This window comes from Nyctereutes procyonoides, unplaced genomic scaffold, assembly GCF_905146905.1.
Source record: "Nyctereutes procyonoides isolate TBG_1078 unplaced genomic scaffold, NYPRO_anot_genome, whole genome shotgun sequence".
Lineage (NCBI taxonomy): Eukaryota > Metazoa > Chordata > Mammalia > Carnivora > Canidae > Nyctereutes > Nyctereutes procyonoides.
The window spans coordinates 45,455,410-45,475,051 of NW_026575126.1; the positions used below are offsets into that span (position 1 = coordinate 45,455,410).

The 19,642-nt window shown below is 45.4% G+C and overlaps 1 protein-coding gene across 2 annotated transcripts in view; it reads right to left on the reverse strand.

Annotated features, from left to right (window-relative positions):
- GRIN2A (glutamate ionotropic receptor NMDA type subunit 2A) overlaps window positions 1-19,642 on the reverse strand; it is a 415,475-nt gene that overhangs the window by 359,651 nt on the left and 36,182 nt on the right. The window contains exon 1 of one of the 2 annotated variants that reach the window (XM_055340881.1): window positions 18,066-18,581. In XM_055340881.1, the coding sequence (XP_055196856.1) occupies window positions 18,066-18,479 (414 nt within the window). In that variant the 5' untranslated portion in view covers window positions 18,480-18,581. Of the gene's footprint in view, window positions 1-18,065; window positions 18,582-19,642 lie in introns of those variants that run through there. The other variant, XM_055340882.1, reaches the window with a different exon arrangement.

Here is a 19,642-nt window from a genome sequence, read left to right on the forward strand (position 1 = left end):
ACAGTCCCCACAAACCAAGTAGGTGGGAGCACAGGCCACAGGAGGGAGTGGACCTAATGCAGGTGAATGGTGGATAGGACATGGACTTGGGCAAGACTAAGTCCAGCTTCTAAGTCCTGCCCCAAACAGGATGTGACTTTAGGAACAGAAGAGAAGGCTGCCTGAAAGGCCCTCATTAAAACTTACAATCTCAGCGGGATTCCTGATAATGGGTGGGATCAGAGATCTGTCTAGACCTCGCCTATTGTCACTGTGTGGCTGAGGATTCATATTCTTTGCTACAACTGCTTGGAGGAAGACGTATGGTCAGAGAACAAAAGCTTTCCTGTGTGCAGTTGAGCCAGAGATCTTGGCTGCTTTAATGAATTCTTCCAACCAATTGCACTAACCCAAATCACCCATAAAAGTTAACAGATTCACTTAAGAAATAAAATTTGATCTCAATGTATTTTGGAGAGATGCCCAAATTTACAGAAAGCTCATTATTAATTAGTTTTTTTCTCTTTTCTCTTCCTCAAGTATCTTGAATTTCTTGACTCTTTTTTTTCCCCATCCAGGTCCAAGAATGATAGGGAAATTGCTCATGAAGAATTTGGTGGAGGCACTTTTATTTTTCAGACAACTCCCCGTAAGGCCACGTGTGAGCTACATGAATCATCCCTCTCCAAAAGGATATTAAGCACCGATGTGCACAAGTGTCTGTGCCTTTTGCAATCTGCTCAGTGCCCTTACTCACTCTGCCTCATCGTTTCTCAGCTGCCAGAGAAGCCAACAAGAAGTGTTAACACACTTGCACAAAACGTCTCTCATGGTCTTGACACCAGCCCTCAACTAGGGGAGTAGATTCCACAGGACACTGGTTTGGCAAAGAGATAGGAACATTAACTGACACTTGTCTGTTCAGAGCTTTGCAGGTTTTATGAAACATGGAAGCCCAAGTGTAATGATGACTCTACTTATCGAGCACCTGCTGTGTGTGTTCAGTATCACACAGTGATCAGACCTTAAACCTTGGAACCATGCTTCTCAACCAGGGATGAAAGTCACCCCCAGAGAATATTGAGCAGCATCTGGAGACATTCTCGGTTGTCACAAATGGGGGCGGGGGGGGGGATGCTACTGGAATCCAGTATGTGGAGACTAGGGATGCTGCTAAACATCCTGCAGTGTACAGAACAGCTGCCACAACAAGAGATTATCCAGCCAACATGTCAGTAGTGCAAGTTTAAGAAACCTTGCCAGAATGCCAAACTAGCTGGGTTCCAATCCTGGCTCCCCCACTTCCTGCCTGTGTGAATTCACACACGTTATAATAACATAACCTTACCCATCAGGCTGTTGCAGGGATGAAAAGTGTTAATACGTAGAATAGATTTGTATTAGAGCAGTGCTCACTGCATGGCATGTCCTAGTGTGCTATACGCTTTTCAAAGATAATTGTTGGTCTTTACAACAACCTTGCAAGACATCCGTCTTGCCACCCGTTTTATAGATAAGAAACTTGAGGCTCGGAGTAGTTAAGTGACTTGCCCAAGGATACAGAGCTAGTAAGTTCAGGAGCCAGGTTTTGAGTTGTCTGGATGGAAGGCACACACCCTTCCAGGATCCTCACATAGAGGTAGGCACAGCCCAGTGGTGCATACGTGCAGGGAACGAATATAGTAGAGTGTCCTAGAGTATTGATTTTGCTTGACTACTTGATGAAGGGATAAACTGAGACATCTATCTGGAAAGTCATTTTAAAATTGGGCAGCCCGGGTGGCTCAGCGGTTTAGCGCCACCTTCATCCCAGGGTGTGATCCCTGGAGACCCGGGATCGAGTCCCACGTCAGGCTCCCTGCATGGAGCCTCCTTCTCCCTCTGCCTGTGTCTCTGCCTCTCTCTCTCTGTGTGTCTCTCATGAATAAATAAATAAATAAATATTTAAATAAGTAAAATAAAACTATTTTGGCTTTAATACCAACACAGCTACGTTATGAGATGAGTGAATTTCCAAGGTCAAGTGCTGAGAGAAGGCCACTTGGGGCACAGCCTGCCCTCCAGCACATGTTTACCAGATTCTCCCCTGTACTGGTTTCCAACAAATTACCAGAGACTTAATGGCTTAGTGGCTTAAAGTGACACACATTTGTCCTCTTATAGCTTCAGAGGTCCAAAGTCTGGAATGGGCCTCACTGGACTGAAATCTAGGTGTCAATACGGCGGTGTTGCTTCTGGAGGCTCCAGTGGACGATCTATTTCCTGGCGTTTCTCAGCTGCTGGGCCCCCCTGTGCTCCTTGGCTCATGGCCACTGCCTCCGTATTCACAGCAAATCACTCCACCCTGGGCTCTGTCATCATCTCTCCTTCTCTGGCTCTTCTAAAGATCCTTGTGATTACATTGGACCCACCCGATAATCCAAGAGAATCTCATTTGAAGATCCTTCACTTACTCCTATTCACAAAGTCCCTTCTGCCACATAAGGTGACGTATTTGTGGGTCCAGGCATGGGGACATCTTTGGAGGGCCATTATCCTATCATAGCCCCTAGAGTAAAAATTTTTAGGAAGCACTGAGCCTGGACATCCTAGACATGTCCCAGGAAGGATTCCAAGACAAGGACTTAGTTCTTCATGTGGGAACCCTGCTGGCAGAATGGAAACCTCACCATGGGAAGTCAGTTTTAGAGTGGATATGGGTCTGGGTTCTGAGCTGGGGCACTGTAACCTCCTTCCAGTTCGGTAGAAGAGCACTAAGGAGCCTTAGAACTGAGCTTCATGTACCTCCCCACCTCTCTGTACTGGTTTGCTGGGGCTGCCGTTAGAGAGTGCCAGACACTTGACAGCTCATACAACAGTTTCAGAGGCTGGAAGTACAAGATCAAGGTGTCGGCAGGCTGGTTTCTCCTGAGGCCCCTCTCTTGGGTGTACAGACAGCCATCTTCTTTTCTTTTCTTTTTTTTAAATTTTTTTTTTTACTGGAGTTCAATTTACCAACACATAGCATAACATCCAGTGCTCATCCCGCCAAGTGCCCCTCTCATTGCCCATCACCCAGTCACCCCAACCCCCTGCCCACTTCCCCTTCCACTACCCCTTGTTCATTTCCCCGAGTTAGGTCAGACAGCCATTTTCTCCCTGTATCTCCATATGATCTTTTCTCCATGCATGTCAGTGTCCTAATCTCTTCACATAGGGACATCAGTCATATTTTTTTAAGAGAGAGAAAGACAGGGTGAGCATGTGTGTGCATAAGCAGGGATGAAGGGGGCGAGGGAGAGAGAGAATCTTAAGCAGCTTCCACACCCAGTGTAGAGCCCAATATGGGGCTTGATCTCATGACCTTGAGATCATGACCTGAGCCAAAACCAAGAGTTGAGACACTTAACTGATTGAGCCACCTGGGTGCCCCACACCAGTCATATTGTATTAGGGCCCATTTTAACCCAAATTATAACCTCATTTTACCTTAATTATCTCTTTAAGGGCCCGAACACCAAGTACAGTCACATTCTGAGATACTGGGTGTTAGGACTTCAACATATGACTGTTAAGGTGACACAATTCAGCCCATAATCTCGCAAGCAATAAATTCCAACCCCAGGCTCCTCCTACCCTCAGATGAAGCCAGAGATGTGCCACTTCCCCTGGAAATCATTAGAATTTTAAGACCTCTATGCACAAGCACAGGGGATGGAGAATTTCCCATTCTGAAGGACAAAAGGAAGCCACAGACACAACCAGCAAATCAAGTACATGATCTCATTAAGGTACATCCATGGCCTTATTTTGAGAATTGATCTTTAACAAAGCTTATTTAGGTTGCAGAGTATTTCCACTGAATTACAAGATTATTTTCTTGCCTCTGCAAGTGGCCACATCACACTCCAAAACCAGAGACTGAAACAGACCCTTTCATCCAACCCTAGGGAAAACAGGAGTTTCTTGGGAAGGTCTTACCCTGCAGGATAAGGGGGCAAGGGGCTGGAGACAAAAGCTGGCTTTGGTGCCATGTCTGTCCCTTTTCATGGGAGGGAGACATGTTGTAGGGATGGCTGGACAGTTACCTCACAGGAGAGAAGGCAAGAGCACTGGGCTCAGAGGTGGAAGCAGACAAAGTATGTTTCTACTCCATATTTTAGGGAAGGAGCTTCAACATGTTTTCCACCCCACCTCCCCATGGCAGGGCTGGGCTGACCTATGGCAGTGGAAAGAGCCATCCTCTTTCCCTCCGTCCAGTTCTAGACAGTTCCATGAGAAACCCACTGCACACGCTTTGGCATAGAAGACCTCAGAAGTGTCAGGAGTGCTCTAGTCTGGTGCCCAGCTGCTTTATGCAAGTACAACCATTCTGGTTGTCGATATGCTGAATGCTTTGGTTTCGACAGTGAACGGCCACCGCCTCCAGCATCTTCAAGTCCTCCTGTCAATCAGCCCCTCCCTCAAGAACACACCACTTTCTCATAACCAGTGCTACGGGACTGACACCTGACCCAACGGGGGCTCTAAGTGTATCTGCTCTCATTGGTTGTGACTGTCTCGGTTAAAACAGAAAACTACAGCCAGATGGCGGGGCGGGTGGTGATTATTAACAACAGATATTTATGTCTCACAGTTCTGGAGGCCAAAAGTCCAAGATCAAGGCACTGGCAGATTCAGTGTCTGATGACAGTTGACAGTCCATGTCCTGGTTCATAGATGACCATCTTCCTAGCGTGTCTTCACAGGGCAGAAGAGGTGAGGGAGCTCTGTGGGGTCTCTTTTATCAGGGCACTAATCTCACTGGTGAGGGCTCCACCCTCATGACCTCACCACCTCCCAAAGGCTCACCTTCTGATACCACATCATTGGGGTTAGGATCTCGACATTCGATTGTGGGATGGGGCACACATTCAGTCCCTACTAATGATCATTCTATACTAGTAATTAAATATTTTGAAGACTCCCCCCACAACTGCTAATGGCAGTCCTAAATCCCTTCTACTTTCGTTTAAAATTCATTTCACTGCCCTCACCCCCACCATGGGAAAGAACAGCTACTCATGCCACCCACATGATATCCCTTTCAGATTACAGGGCAGCTACTGTCACATCATCACCCTGCCTTCGCTCTTCTAGAGAAAGGAACAGCCCACAGCTCCAGATCCCTAAGGTTCCCCACAAAACCCGTGTCGCGAGCACATCCCAGGCCTACTAGGACAAGGTTCTCTATCGCGCCTCCTAGCATATCATAATAGTCAAATTCCACAAAATGATTTTCTGCTGGGAAATCTTACATTGTAAAGCAATTCTTGAAGCAACATTGATACAGACACAATGGTTGAGCAATGCCTGGTGACTAAGAATGAATAATCACAGAACTCCCTGCCAGGCTTCAAAATATTTATTATTTTTTAGAAATTCAAATTATTTCACTGTACTTTATATTGGAATCCATCATTTTCTGAGGTTTTCCATTTACACAACGAAAAATATCAAAGAGGTGAAGATGTACAACACCTAGGGATATGAAAGTCTGACTAAATTAAAATATATTCCGCAGCAGGTGCCATAAAAGAGATGCAAATTAAGACAACGAATGAGGTAACATTTTCACGGAACCAATCGGGACAACTTCTGTTTCAAGAGCAGGCCAGAGTTAGGTGAGGGAGGTACTTCAGTGTAGCTACTCAAAGTGTCCATAATCCAATCCTTCTGGAAACCAATAGCAGGATGCATCATGAACCTTAAAATTCTTCACCCACAGTGACCCAGTGATTTCAGACATAGGGTTTGATTCAAAACCAATAATTTGGGGTGCCTGGGTGGCTCAGTTGGTTAAATATCTGACTTTGGCTCAGGTCATGATCTCGGTGTCCTGGGATCAAGCCCATCAGGCTCTGCACTTGGTGGGGAGTCTGCTTATCCCTCTGCTCATCTCCCTGTGTGTGTGCAGGCACTCTTTCTCTCTCTCATATAAATAAATATTTTTTTAAAAAAAGCCCAATAATCTGCAATTCAGACATTTCATTATGAAGATGTTCACTGGGGGGTTGTTTTTAACAGTAACAAATGTGAAGAAATCCAAATTATCAAAGAAATCATGTGCCCGTGGAATGGAAAAGTAGCAGGTAAGAATGCTTACAAATAATCTGAAATGCTCATGAGAAAATGGGAAGTAAATTAGAAGCCGTCCATGAAATTATGTGATTGATATGTATGTGTGTTTGTATAGCAGGTACAGAAAGGACTAGAAGGAAATACACCAAAATGGTGAGAGTAGCTGTCTGCGGTTAGGGACATCCAAGGTGATTTTTATTTTCTTTATACGTCTTTCAATCTTTCAAATCCTTTGTTAGATTACTTTTATGTTAGCCGAGGCTATTTTTTTTAATAGTTTGTAAAATTCTCTGGAGATGTACACCGACATATTTGTAGGTGAAATGAATAATGTCTGACCCGGTGGTGGGGCCACTGGGAGTTGAAACAAGAGCAGTCATGCGATGGTAACTGTTGATGCCAGGTGATGGGGACAGGAGGGCTCAGACAATTGTCTCTACTTCTGGGTGTGTTTGAAATTCTTCATGATAAAAGTGTTTCTTCGAACGCTGCCAAAGAGCTTTACAAAGGAATGAAAAAACCAGACAATAACAGTACCAAAAACGAGTACCAATTAACCAGGGAAAAACCAAGAGCAATGAACTAAATAGCAATTTGATTGTGAAGCTCTGTCTTCACCTGACGGCGCTGCCTCTTCCAGAATCCCATTGGTAGAAGCATTGCTGACCACTCCGCGCCAGAGCTGCAGCAAGCCTGTCAGCTTCTAGAGATCAGCACCCTCTCCCCGCATTCTGGCTTCATTCACCCGAGTCAACCAATATTGCATTTCCCCAGCCTGACAAAGAGCTTTAAAACAATTCATCTAGAAAGTATGTTGTTTTTCAGCCCTAGGACTACAGACATGCAAGACAATATGGATTTCAAATGCCACTCACTCTTTCTGGCTAGAGTTTCCTAATTTGGAAGAGACGAGATAGAGCAGGAGACATTCAGCCATTTGTGACAACAGAACAGAAATCGGTGAAAAGCTCAATGTTTTGATTGTGAGAACTGCCATCCAGAGGAAAATTCACGAGCTATCAAAACAACGCTCAAGCCTGGCAGCCTGAAACATGTCAACGGGAGGGAAAGGCCTAGACTATAAGTCGGTACCTGGGCCTCCATGAGCTAGCCTCTTCCACTCTGCAGTTCATCTTCTGACGCCATGGATGTGACCTGCAGGGGCAGACACGTGGGATGCCAGCCTCTTCTGGCCTAGAGTTCTCAAATTGAACTCTAGACAACAGCCCTCCAGGGCACCTCCTTTGACAAGCTCCTACCTCATGCCTCTGGATGAGGTGCCCCTCTGCTCTGTTCCCACAGCCCCCTGGAGCAACCCCAATTACCGATACCTCGTTCTGGTCTTTAAATGCCAGTCTCCCCCAGCCAGGTGCCTATCAAACCAAATAATCTGATCACAGAGAGAGCTACAGAACATTTTTGGCACTGGGTACAGGCTCCATAAATGTTTGAAGAATGAACATATTAATAAACCAATAAATAAATAAATAAATAAATAAATAAATTCCAAGGAGGTCTACAAATGGGTTCCAGAAGATCTACGAACCCCTAACAATTGCACATAATGTTGAATGCATGCTTGGGAGTTGAGTGCACACTCCTCTGGAGAGGGTCTATAGCTTTTATTAGCATATAAAATGATCATGACACTACCTGACTCACTCTGAATTATCTTCTATTCCTTGGGTGAGTATGTGGGCCCAGCTTTGATTTTAAAGAAGTCAACCTTATATTCCAGAGTGAGTTTTTATTTTGTTTTGGGAAAACAAGCACAGTTGGGGACCCATAGAAAATGATTAACCTCTTCCAAGTCAGCAAGACTTTGGAAGAAAAGATCCTTGTAACATATCCAACTCCAGCAAAAATTACAAATGGCAACAAGCTACCACTCCCGTTTCATATTTTTCCTCTTTGAACAGGTAACATGGTCACCTCCAGAGAGAGGAACATGTGTCCGAGGAGCTGCCATGCATGTGTTGAGCAAATATTCCTTCTCTTGGACTCTGTGTTGCTATTATTTGGAGTTTTTTTTTTCTCTAATTCTAATAAATAAATAATTAGAATATACACCATTTCCATCATATGGAACATTGTAAAATTTGAATGCAAAGACAAAGCGTTTGGAAAGCAACTCTGGATTTTGTTTTTTCTTGGGAGATATGAAGGAGAAACAGGGAAGGGAGTAGGTAAACAATGACTAGCACCCAGAGCCATTACTGCTGTAAGGAAATGTTCAAAATGCAAGGGGTACAATAGACAAGAAAGAAAAACTTGACAACTGGAAGTTCAGAGAAGATTCTGGCTCTCTCTTTAGGATATGAAAGTATTCTTACAATAACATGTACAAAAACGTGAATATACTTCAGTTAAGTAATCATAATTAACTGATGCAGTAGCAAAAGCTCCCCATTTGGAGATTGCTGGCAATTATTCTAAACATCGTCTTCAGTAGCTGTGCTTCTTAGCCAAAAACATTCCCACTAGTAAATATGACGCTGGCTGACCTACTTATGTTTATATTTATATATGTGTGTGAGAGTTGGTATATACATAGGTTTTCTGCTTTTCAAATACTGTCTACCCTTCAGGATGATGTAAAGTCCTTTGGGGATTTGAGGTGATGATGCTGGGATCATAAATTCGTCCCCCAAGCTGGGCAAATTTATACTGAATTACTCACACGCTTGCAGAAAGTGAGGATGTTGGTTTTCAGCCAAATCCAACGGCCTAAAGTACCAGGACTTGGGGATTTAAAAAAAAAAATCGAGGGTTTAAGAGGTGCAGAGTCTCTGAGTTAGAAAGAATCTCAGAGGTGACCCCATCCAATCTTGCCACTAGGAATCCAGCTCGCCACCCTGTTCCTGACAGATGGGCAGTCACTCTAGGCTCAGGCACATCTGACAGACACTCATTCTATGAAACATCACAGCCTGCAGTCGGGGACCTAATTGCCAAAGCTGAGTCCTCACATCAAGCTGAAACTTTACTCCTGATAATTTCATCCTCTGGCCTCAGTTCTGTCCCCAAAATAATAAAAACAAAAATTAGGACTAAACCTTCTGCCTCATAACAGTCCATCTTTCACATCCTCTCTGAGACTTCTCTTCCCCAGGCTGAATTACCCTAAATATTTATTTCTGAGACTCTTACCATATGTCATTTAGATCCTATGCAATCCCCAAAGCTTTATTGCCTCTGGACACACTAGTTTTTCAACACCCACCTTTAAATATTATCCACTAAAACAAAGGCAAGTCTACAGATCATGGTGCTTGTGTTGCTGGAAACATCATCAGTTGTATCACTTATCCATTGCTCCTACACTCCTGCTAACAGCAGCAATTTTTGCATTGGTGGCAATTATCCATTCTTGGAAAAGAATCTTGACTTTTAATCTCTACCAGTGATGTTCAAGGGGTGGCATGTGACCCAGTTCTGGCCAATGAAATGTAAGGGGACATCAACTCTGATGGAAGAAAAGAGGGCCTACAAGAAAGCTTCTTTTCCTCTCCTTTTTCTTCCCATTTTGAATGCTGGCGTGTGAAGATGTGATGGCTGGAACAGAAGCAGCCATCCTGTGACCAAGAGGCAACAACAGCTGAAAGAGGCAAAATAGAAAAATGGAAAGGACTTGAGTCCTTGACGGGTTACTGAGTCACTAAATCAGACCTGGGGCTCCTTGTTAAACAAAAAAACTACATGTTTTAATTGTTTGAGCTACCACTAGTCAAATATTCTGTTATTTGCAGCTAAAGGCACTCTTAACAACAGAAAAGGTATAATGGAGCTACCGCCTCTTTTGATTTGGACATTATATTTCTAGAAATGTAGCCTTCACTTTTTTAAGAGCCATATCACTACTCAGAATCTGCTGTGCATCTGGTCCAAACCAAACAAGCAATAAACAAAATCCCTATGATTGGAGATCACAATCTCAAATGCTTGCAGAGACCAAGCAATTAACATAAATGGGTGAATCTGGCTAGATGTGAGATAATAGAGAACAAGGACATTGAAATTCAAGCATTTTAAATACTGTATTAGTGAAACAAAATACTAATATATCTATGAGGCAGATTTGGCAGGCAGTCCACCAGTTCATGACCCTTACAAAAATCATCCTCAAGCTTGAAAGCTACATATCCCCCTTCTTGTAAGAGTATCATTTCTTCTTAAATCCTCCAATATAGCCTGTAGTTTAGTCTGAGTCTTTCATTTCAATCCAGAAAGACAGTCCTGAATTTTAATTCTATCACCCATCTTAATCAATTTAGTTAAGACAACCAAAATATTAACATCAAAATCTATTGTCCCTCTTTAATCTAATCCTCTTGCTTAAACCAGCAGGATTCACAATCGTTGATTTGAGAAGGCAATAAAATAAGAGTGTAAAGAATAAGCACATAAGGATTCTTTAACCAAATACCTTTGGGGCTGCCAGGTTCCCTGGGCTATCACTGAGTTATTTTATCCTTGGCAGAGACAAAATGAGAAACTGTATCTGTCCACACCCTAAAGACCTAAGCCCGGTGCAAACATATGGTCCAATCGGGGGAGTTATTTACTGCAAAGCTCACTGAGACTGGCTCCTCTCGAGGTCATTTCTGCACTGGCAACATTTACCTTCAGTTTGCCAGGATAAAGCCCCTGGCAAATCTGAAGAACTAAAAGCTCCTGGTTGTCCCAGGAAATTCTTATTACTATTCATGTTCATGTTAAGGAAATGTGAATCAGTTCGTGTTGGACTCGCCACTTCTGAGAGTTCTAGAGGATTCATCCCCGGTTGTTTGCAGGGCTTACCATCATATCCCCACGTCACCCTTCATCATTTCTCTAGTTCTTAAAAAGTACATGCCCATTTGACAAAAACAAAAGCTAGAAAATACAAACACAATAACAAGAGCATTCCCATAGTATTTTTTATGAGCCAAGCACTGAGCTATTCTATGAAATAGGTACCATTTCTGTCTCCTCTTTAAAAATGAAGACACTGCGGGTAGGCTGGGGCCAGAAACAAAGCAACAACAAAGACCCTAGGCTCAGAGCCATTCAGGAGCTTCCCCATGATCACCCATCTGGTAAGTGAAAGCTTAAATTTAAACCCAGACCACCTAACTCAAGGTTCAATTTATTAAGCATGCTGGAATGACATTTTTTAGATGACTGAAATAGCCATGAGTCTATTGCTCACAGATAACCACTGCTCACATGCTGGCATGTTTCTTGTCGGTCTTTTCTCGAAGGTGATTAAAATTTTCAGAGCTGGGAAGAGGCCTCAAAGATGGTATCATCCCAAACCTCATTTCACAGGAGAAACTAAGTCCCAGAAAGGTGAAGAGCCTTCCTCCAGGTCATACTGCTATTTGGAAATGGAATTTAGGCCCTCGGACCCTTCGTCTAAGGTTTTTCTGGGGCCTTCTGACTCAAATTGGTTGGCAGTGGCTTTCGGGAGTACCATGTTGAGAAGGGTTTAAGGCCTGTGGGCTCAGAGGTACTACAGTAGATTAGTGATGGCGGCAGTGAACACAGCAGCATGGCCACATGCACATCAAGAATTTACCACCTACCAAGAAGCAGCCCATGGAAGAGAAGGAGAATGTCCAGGAAAGCCTTTTTTTTTTTTTAGATTTTATTTATTTATTAGAGACACAGAGAGAGAGAGAGAGAGGGAGAGAGAGAGAGAGAGAGAGAGACAGGCAGAGGGAGAAGCAGGCTCCATGCAGGAAACCCGACATGGAACTCAATCCCAGTTCTCCAGAATCACTCCCTGGGCTGAGGGCGGTGCTAAACTTCTAAGCCACCAGGGCTGCCCAGGAAAGGCTTTCTCAACAAAGACCAGGTATGTTCTTCCCCTATGTCGGGGATTTCAAACCCCAGGGCCTTCAGGGCCAAGTCTCTAACATGAATGGGTGAAGTGGGCAAGTGCAGAAATGAACAAAGAAGAGCACCAGCCAGCTCCACTTCATTTCCAGCCAACTGTTGCCTCCCGAGGGGAAAGCTGGGGCCGATGCTCCCAGGCCTTCCCATTTTTTTCCAATGAAGCATGAAATTCAGATTTTTTTTTTTTTTTAGAAATGTGATGTCTCCTAACTTTAATGCTGGCAACTAATTCAAATTGGGATAATAAACAGGCAGTGTAGGACAAACAAAGCACATCAGCTAATAACATTACAACCTCTTGTTTTCATGATGGCCTTACCAAAAGTTATCATTCTGTATTACAAACCCAAGATTCTATTTGTATTTTTCCTCCCCTTTTCTCTCTCTCTCTCCTTTTCCACCTCCCTCCCACTCCCCTTTATCTTCCTCCACCACTCCATCTAGAGAAGCATTTCCTACCTGGGGCTACCAAAAAGAACACGGACACTGCCCCTTCCGAGCCCACCAGAGCACAGCTATGGAGAGTCCAAGTGATTACCAATGACCCCGAGGGCCATTTGGGAAGTTAGTCATGCCTCTTGGGGTGATGCCTTTTGCTCTCCGATGACTTATGTAAGGAGGAGTAGATGATTGCATCTGACATGCCTCATCACAAAGGCTAAAGATAGGCCTCCCCACTCTCTCAGAAACTACCCGATGCCTCCATAGCAGGAGCTGAGTGGGCTCCACCAACATTCTGATGTGCGTGTCTGCCCTTTCCATGAGCTTTCAGTGTTTCACTCACAGCCAAACTCCAGAGCTGCCAGGTTATCAGAGAAAGTTCCCCTCCTGCTGATGACCTATTACTCAGCAGCACCACCCGGACCTTTTGTATGGAACCCCCCAATTTCTGTTAATCCCAAGGATGGCTAGTAATTATCTGCCCACTAAAAAGAAGAGGAGACTTGGCACACACCTATGAAATCAGTCAGCATTTAGGGAACAAACACTGCATGAAAAGTCCTGAACCACAATGTGATAAGTTCATCTGGAAACTGCAGCAAGCAGGCATCAGAACCAATAACTTGATTCATTCATTCAATCAACAAACAATTACTAAGCAACAAATACAAAGGGCAAGATCAGAACAAGGTGTCAAAAAGAACACACTGTGAACAAGAAATCAACCTTACTAAAGGTAGAAAAAAGAGAAGTATTAGTTTCAATAATTGTGGTATAAACAGAATACTCCACAGCCATTTAAAATCATATTTGAGAAGTCTATCCAATAATAAGGGAAAATTCCATGAATACATAATCAGGTTTGAAAAAAATAAAAGCCAGATGTGAAATATAATTGGGTCAAAATCAGAGTGAACACACTGAGTAACCTCCCTCTTCTGCTCCTAAGACACAGAACTTATAGATAAATCTTTAGATGTTTTAAAATTTACATAGTGCTGCTTAGAAATAGGAAAAGAGAATCACAGATCAAAAATAAAGAGGACTCCCTGAAAATAAATTAATCAAAAGATAGGACTCTACAATTTCAAAATCAAAGCCACATAGTTCATGGGAGATGGGTCCAATATGAGCCATGGAAGCAAAGGTCCCAACATCTACCCAGGAAATAACAGGCAAAACTGTACCCAAAACCATACTGCTAGGAGTCACAGCCAAAAAATATGCCCCTGTATGTGGCAAGGAACCAAAATGAAGTAACTTACATGGGACTAGGACCCAAGCCCGCACCACAAGATATATAGAGCAAGGAGAGAGCTCTGAGTGGAGATGTTGACATGAGCTTTAGTTTAAAAGCACATACCCTTGCAGACATAGGGCAGGAAAAAAATCACAAAAATCACTTTAAAATTCACAAAAATTAGAGGACATATGAGGACATCCAATGATCAGAATCTATAAAGTGAAAGAATTCATACCTGAAGAAACAAAGACACTAAAGCAATCAAAGAAGGACTTCGCAGTATTTTGTTCTTTAAAATCCTCAAAGGGACAGAGGAAGAATTTACATTCACAAGTGAAAAGAGTTTTTTATAAAACAAACAAACAAAAAAGTGGGAGGGTATAAAAAGGGGCCGATTATTTATCTTGGAAATATGTGAGCCACTGTTGAAATTAAAAGCTCAACAGATAGGCAAAATAAGAGACCAGATACAAATAAAAAGAGTTGGTTAACTGGAATATAGAACTGAGGAAACCTTCCCAAACATTGCACAGAGAGATAGAGAATTGGAAAAAAAAGATGTTTAATTTAAGATACCTGGAGGACTCATCAAGAAACTACATATGGAGAGAACAGAGAAAATGTTGGAGAGGAAACATCCAACACATAATGGCTGAGATTTTTCCGGAATTAAAGAAAACCCTGGATCTTCTGACTAAAAAAAGCCCACAGAGTGCAAAATACCAAAAAAAAAAAAAAATCCATCCCATATATACAGTATAATCCTAAACTGATAACTAACTAAATGGAGCTTAGAAGGAAATAGACCCACACGTCCAACTGTGGTTACTCCTGGTGACAGGACATAGAGGGGAGAAATTTATGTTTTCTTTAAACATTAATATACTAAGCCATCTACAATGAAAAATTATTTTTATAAACTGTGGAGGAGGAGTATTCATTATTTTAAATACACATAAACACACTTTAAAAAAAATTGTCCTCAAGGAATTTACTGTCTAGTAGAAGAGATGAGGCATGCATAGAAACATCATATAAAGCGAAGTCCATGTAGTAACTGACATGGATAGATGTAGCTGAGATCTAAGCCTTGCCTTTTCCCCCAGGGAGCCAACAGAAATGGAGGAGAGGGTGGAGGATGTGAGGACACCGAGCAGAAATGTGAAGGTTTAGTGCATATGCCTGATTTATTAGGGGCTATTGCTGCATCCAGAGTGTATTCCATTTAGAGAGGATCAAAATGGCCAAACCAAGATAGGATTAGAATTTTATCTACATCAACCATTTATTTTTACTTCTAAATTAATTATATTTCAAGACCACCCATTGATAGGAGCAAAAATTAACATCTCTATTGTAAATTAACACCACAAAAATCTGCCACTTAACAGATTATTTCTATTTTTATATTTCAATTATTATAAGGCTTTGTTCTTTTTTTCATGGGTCAAGTAGACTGAGGGAAAGGTAAAAATAGTGTGGGGGGGCAGCGTTCAATTTACATAATAATCAAATTAACTAGCACTCCTATCCATGGGGGCACTATCAACTATCATGTTATCAATTTGGAAGTGAAAACAACACAGGTATGTTCTGGGCTTTACCAAATGAACATCTAAATCATAGCAGGAGACAGAAAGGCCTTTTCAGTTTGGGGAGATTCAGGCTTCGGGGTCATAACACCATTGGCACACTCAACCAAGCAAGGTAGGGTTTTAGGCAACGTCTCATGGCTGCTTCTTAAGAGCCAAACAAACTGCATGCAGCGTTCAGCTCCAAAAAGAAACAGGTGGCAAAGGCACAAGCCAACTAGATGTGCTACTAATGGAAGGAAGGGCTGTTCACATCTCAGACAATCTCTTTCCTTTTTTAACACATCCAGGTTTCTCAAAATACCACTCTTTAACCCACCTCCTGTCAACATCACCTGCTCATCCCACACATGGGGCCCAACATATACCCCAACATTATCTGCGCTCACTTCTTTGATTCCCTGCCACCAAGACCAACTCGGAAAGCCTCGACAATAATGAGGAGTAACCAATTCCCTTCACCATTTTTGAATCAATGTACACTTTCTTTCCTCTCCCCTTTGTCCGCTCTTAAATCTCTCTCTAATCTTGATTTCTCTCAAAATGTCCTTTCTCATCTTCTGCTTGACATTTCCTGATTCTCTTTTCCTTCTGTACTATTAAGTGGGGTCACGCTCCTGTCCATTCCCCATAAAGCAGTTTCATTCTACAGGAGCGGAGAATGCTTCCACGCACATCCTCAAAACTCCCTCTTAATACCCCTTAAGGGAGGAACAGCTGCTGGTCCAGTAGGTCAGAGCCTGACATTCATGGTGGACAGGGTCACCGTATATCAAACAGGTGCCCAACTCTGAGCCTGCTCTCTGTTCTTACTTCTTTGCATGGGTAGGTCCAGTAAGAGCCTGAGCTACACACCTGCCAACCCAGACCTCCCAGCTTCAAGACACCTCCTCTACGTCGGATTTCACCAGATTTCCTCTTGATTGTCCCGAGCCCTAGTCAATACATACGTTTCACTTTCAGCATGGCTACTATCTTTCGTGTGTTGCCTCTGTGGTCAAAACTTTAGAAGTGGAGGAGGAGTCGGGGGTAATATTTAGATCCCCAAATCATACTCTAAACCCCTGCTAGGAACTGCATTCTTCTTCATGTCTTCATCAGAGGGCTGGTCATTCCTTATGCACAAGCCCTAGGCTCTGATTCACTGCACCTCTCTATGGCTTAGTACTTCCTATATAAAATGGAGATTAATTCCTTGACCCTCTTGAAGATGTGATGACAAAGTTAAAGAATAGGCTTAATTTGCTGGAATGTGAGATCGCAGCTTGCAAACGGAAAACTGAGATCTAGTTCCATTGTCCACCATGTGGCCTTGGCCAAGTCATTACCTGCCCCCTATGCCTCAGGCCCGCCATCTGAAAGTTGTAGAATGCTCTAGTAGATTCTAAGACCTTTCCCAGTTTGAACAACTGGTGGCAGGGCACAGCTGCTCCTTACTTTTTTCATCCTGGAAAGGAGCGCCCCCCCCCCGCCCCCAAAACTGAGAGATAGCTGGGAAAATGCTCAGCCACACGAAGGATTTCTGCTAGGCTGTAAACCATGTAAAATGAATGTTTAATAAGATACCGCATCGGTTGTATACTTGGGCTGAATGTGCTGCAGCCCAGGAGACCTGAAAGAATTAATACTGTTCCCAAAGGAGCTGGTGGGAATTGCTGAGGCAGAGGCAGCATCTGATTTGATGAATATAAAAGTGCTTTCAGAGCGTCAGAAGGAAAGTGCTCTGACAAATGTCTGCTCACTCCATTAGGATGTCTCCTGCTATCCAAGGAACACACTCCAAGAAGGTCTCAGGGCTGGGGCCCATGGCACATAAATACACCCACCCCCTCCTCCGTTCCTACCCCAGCTGGTCCTTTCCTGGGGCTCAGATGGAGATCCTGTGCACCGGTAACTCCAATGTTTTTCTCCTTCCTCACCTTGCTTCTCCCTTCTGACCCTCTTCCGATCCTTCACTTCTGCCTGACTCTTAAACCAGGCCTTCATATAACCTCTCACTCCAGTCTTGGAATCTCTCTCTCCTCTTCCCCAAACCAACACTCTCAGACACTCCACAGAAAGACTTTACCTCTCATTCTAAGTCAAGGGCTGTGGACACACCTTCTTTCATTAGGACACTCTCCCAACTTCATGCCAAAACCCATCCTGGGGAGGCAACCCCTCCATCTGAGGTTTTGGGTGCCCCTGTCAGCCCCACTCAGGGAACATGTAGGAAAATGCTCAGGGTCTGCAGTCAATTGTCTCCACTCACTCCTTAGAGGAACATTCTCCTGGGCACCTCCAGCCCAGGGCTTCTCAAATTCTTTACCCCACTTCCCCCAACTGTAGACAGTCTATGGAAGCATGACATTTCTCTGCTCTTTTGTGCTTCACCTAAAAACTAGGCATTCTATTCCAATAACATACCCACATTTAATCTTTTTTTAAAAATAGTTTTAGTCACTTACCACGGAGGGGGGAAAAATGACATTTTCCCACAAATCCGGTAAAATTGGTATCATAGAAATATGAGCCATAGTGTGGCAAGTGCCCCCTGGCTCGCCTCTGTGCACTACTTGGAAACCTCCAAGCATCCCACCACTCCATTACACATCTGCATCTTCCTGGCACACCCAAGGTGCCTCTGAGTACCCCACTTTCAGAACCAGGGGAAAAAGCACTGACATTCATTTCTGGGTTTGGAGAAGCAGGACTTGGCTCTCACCAGGGCCGAGTGGCCACGACCCTCTTTCAAATCCAAACAGATGCCAGAGGCTCCCAAAGACCTGTGGTGGCTGCGGTATGTTTGGCACACTCCCGGGTCCCGGCGGCCTATCACCTCTCCGACTTACCTTGTCAGCCATGATCATAGATGCGCCCCCGTGGATGCCCAGGATGGGGATGAAAGTCTGTGAAGAGATAAAATCCAGCATCTGAGCCACGGCCTCCTGGTCGGTGTCGTCCCCAAACACAAGGCCATGGATGCGCGCCCCAGACATGAGGTCGCACACATGCGTGATGAGGCTCTTGGGGTCTGTGCGGTTCATCAGCAGGGCTACCACGTTCACGTCCAGGGGCAGCCCTGTTGCCTGCTCAGGGCCCCACAGGTTTCGCAGTTCGCGCTCCGTCACGTCGTGGCTGTGACCCAGCAGCACCGCAATGTTCAGCGCCGGGGGACCCTTCTCCGCCGCCGTGCCCTGCGCCGGACCGCGCCAGACCAGAAGGGCCGGCAGCACCAGCAAGGTCCAATAACCCAGTCTGCCCATAGTCGCCACTTACGGTCCCTGCAAGGCGGAGAGGGAGAGTCAGGGCCGAGGAGCAACGGTTCTGGAAGGAAGGGATCACCGACCCAGCCCTTGCGCTAGGAGCCACGTGGAGAGCCCATCGCCCATCCCCAGAGCCCGCCGACCGAGTCACCCACTCCGCTCCCCATTCCCAACGCCATCCACATCCCTCCACCCAACTCTATCCATAACTCCAATCCGAGCTAATCCTCCAGCCCTGGCCCCATGTCCATCTCTGCATCCAACCTCCTCCCCCCGTGTGTCCAGCCTCCTCTCCACACACCTAGCTCTGCCCACATCTCCCACCACACCCCCCAAGGTAGCTGGGGACCACAGCCCCCGAGCGTAGGCGCACAGAGCAAACCCGGCACCCGCCCCCTCCCACCCGGCTAGTGCGGATCAAGTTACCGACCCCGCCCCCTGCTGCGCGCGAGGGGAGCGAACTACAGACCAGCCCGCGCGCGCGCGCGCGCGCGTGCGGAGGAGGCGGAGGAGACGGTGCGGAGACTCCGCAGCCCAGCTCCCGCGCCGGGCTAGTTGGCTGACCCCGCCCCCTGCGAGCCCGCGGGGCGCAGCACAGGCCTGCCTCCACGGGGCACCCCCTCCCAAGTGCAAGGCAGCGAGGACACTCGCTTGTGCGCCCCGGGGTCCGGGGTGCCTGGGGGGAATTTAGGGCCCGCGCCACCTCCCTTGGAGGGATCCCGAGGCGATTTCCACTCAACTGAAGGCGGGCTCCAGGGCCCGCCCCCCACACGCGTGCATGTGCACACACACACATACACACACGCCCTCTCTCACGCTTGCCGCGTGCAATGCAGAATCCCGGAGAGGAGAGGAGGCGCATCCCCCCCCCAGCCGTGGGCCGGCGCGTGGGAGCCGGCTGGGAACGTGCGTGGGGGGAAAGGTGGGCTCCTAAGCCGCTCTCCAACCGACGTGAACCCTACAGCCCCTCCCCAGGCTTTGCAGCCCAGATCCTGTTACCGAGTGTTAGGGGCACGTGGGCAGTGGGCTGCACAGCCTCTCAGGCACGCGCGCATTGCTGCGCACAGCCGCAGGCCGCCGTGGCGGGGCCCACGGCCATCGGGAGTCCGCACACGTCCTCGGCCGGTGCACACACTTGTATCCCGCCAGGTGCACAACTGCGC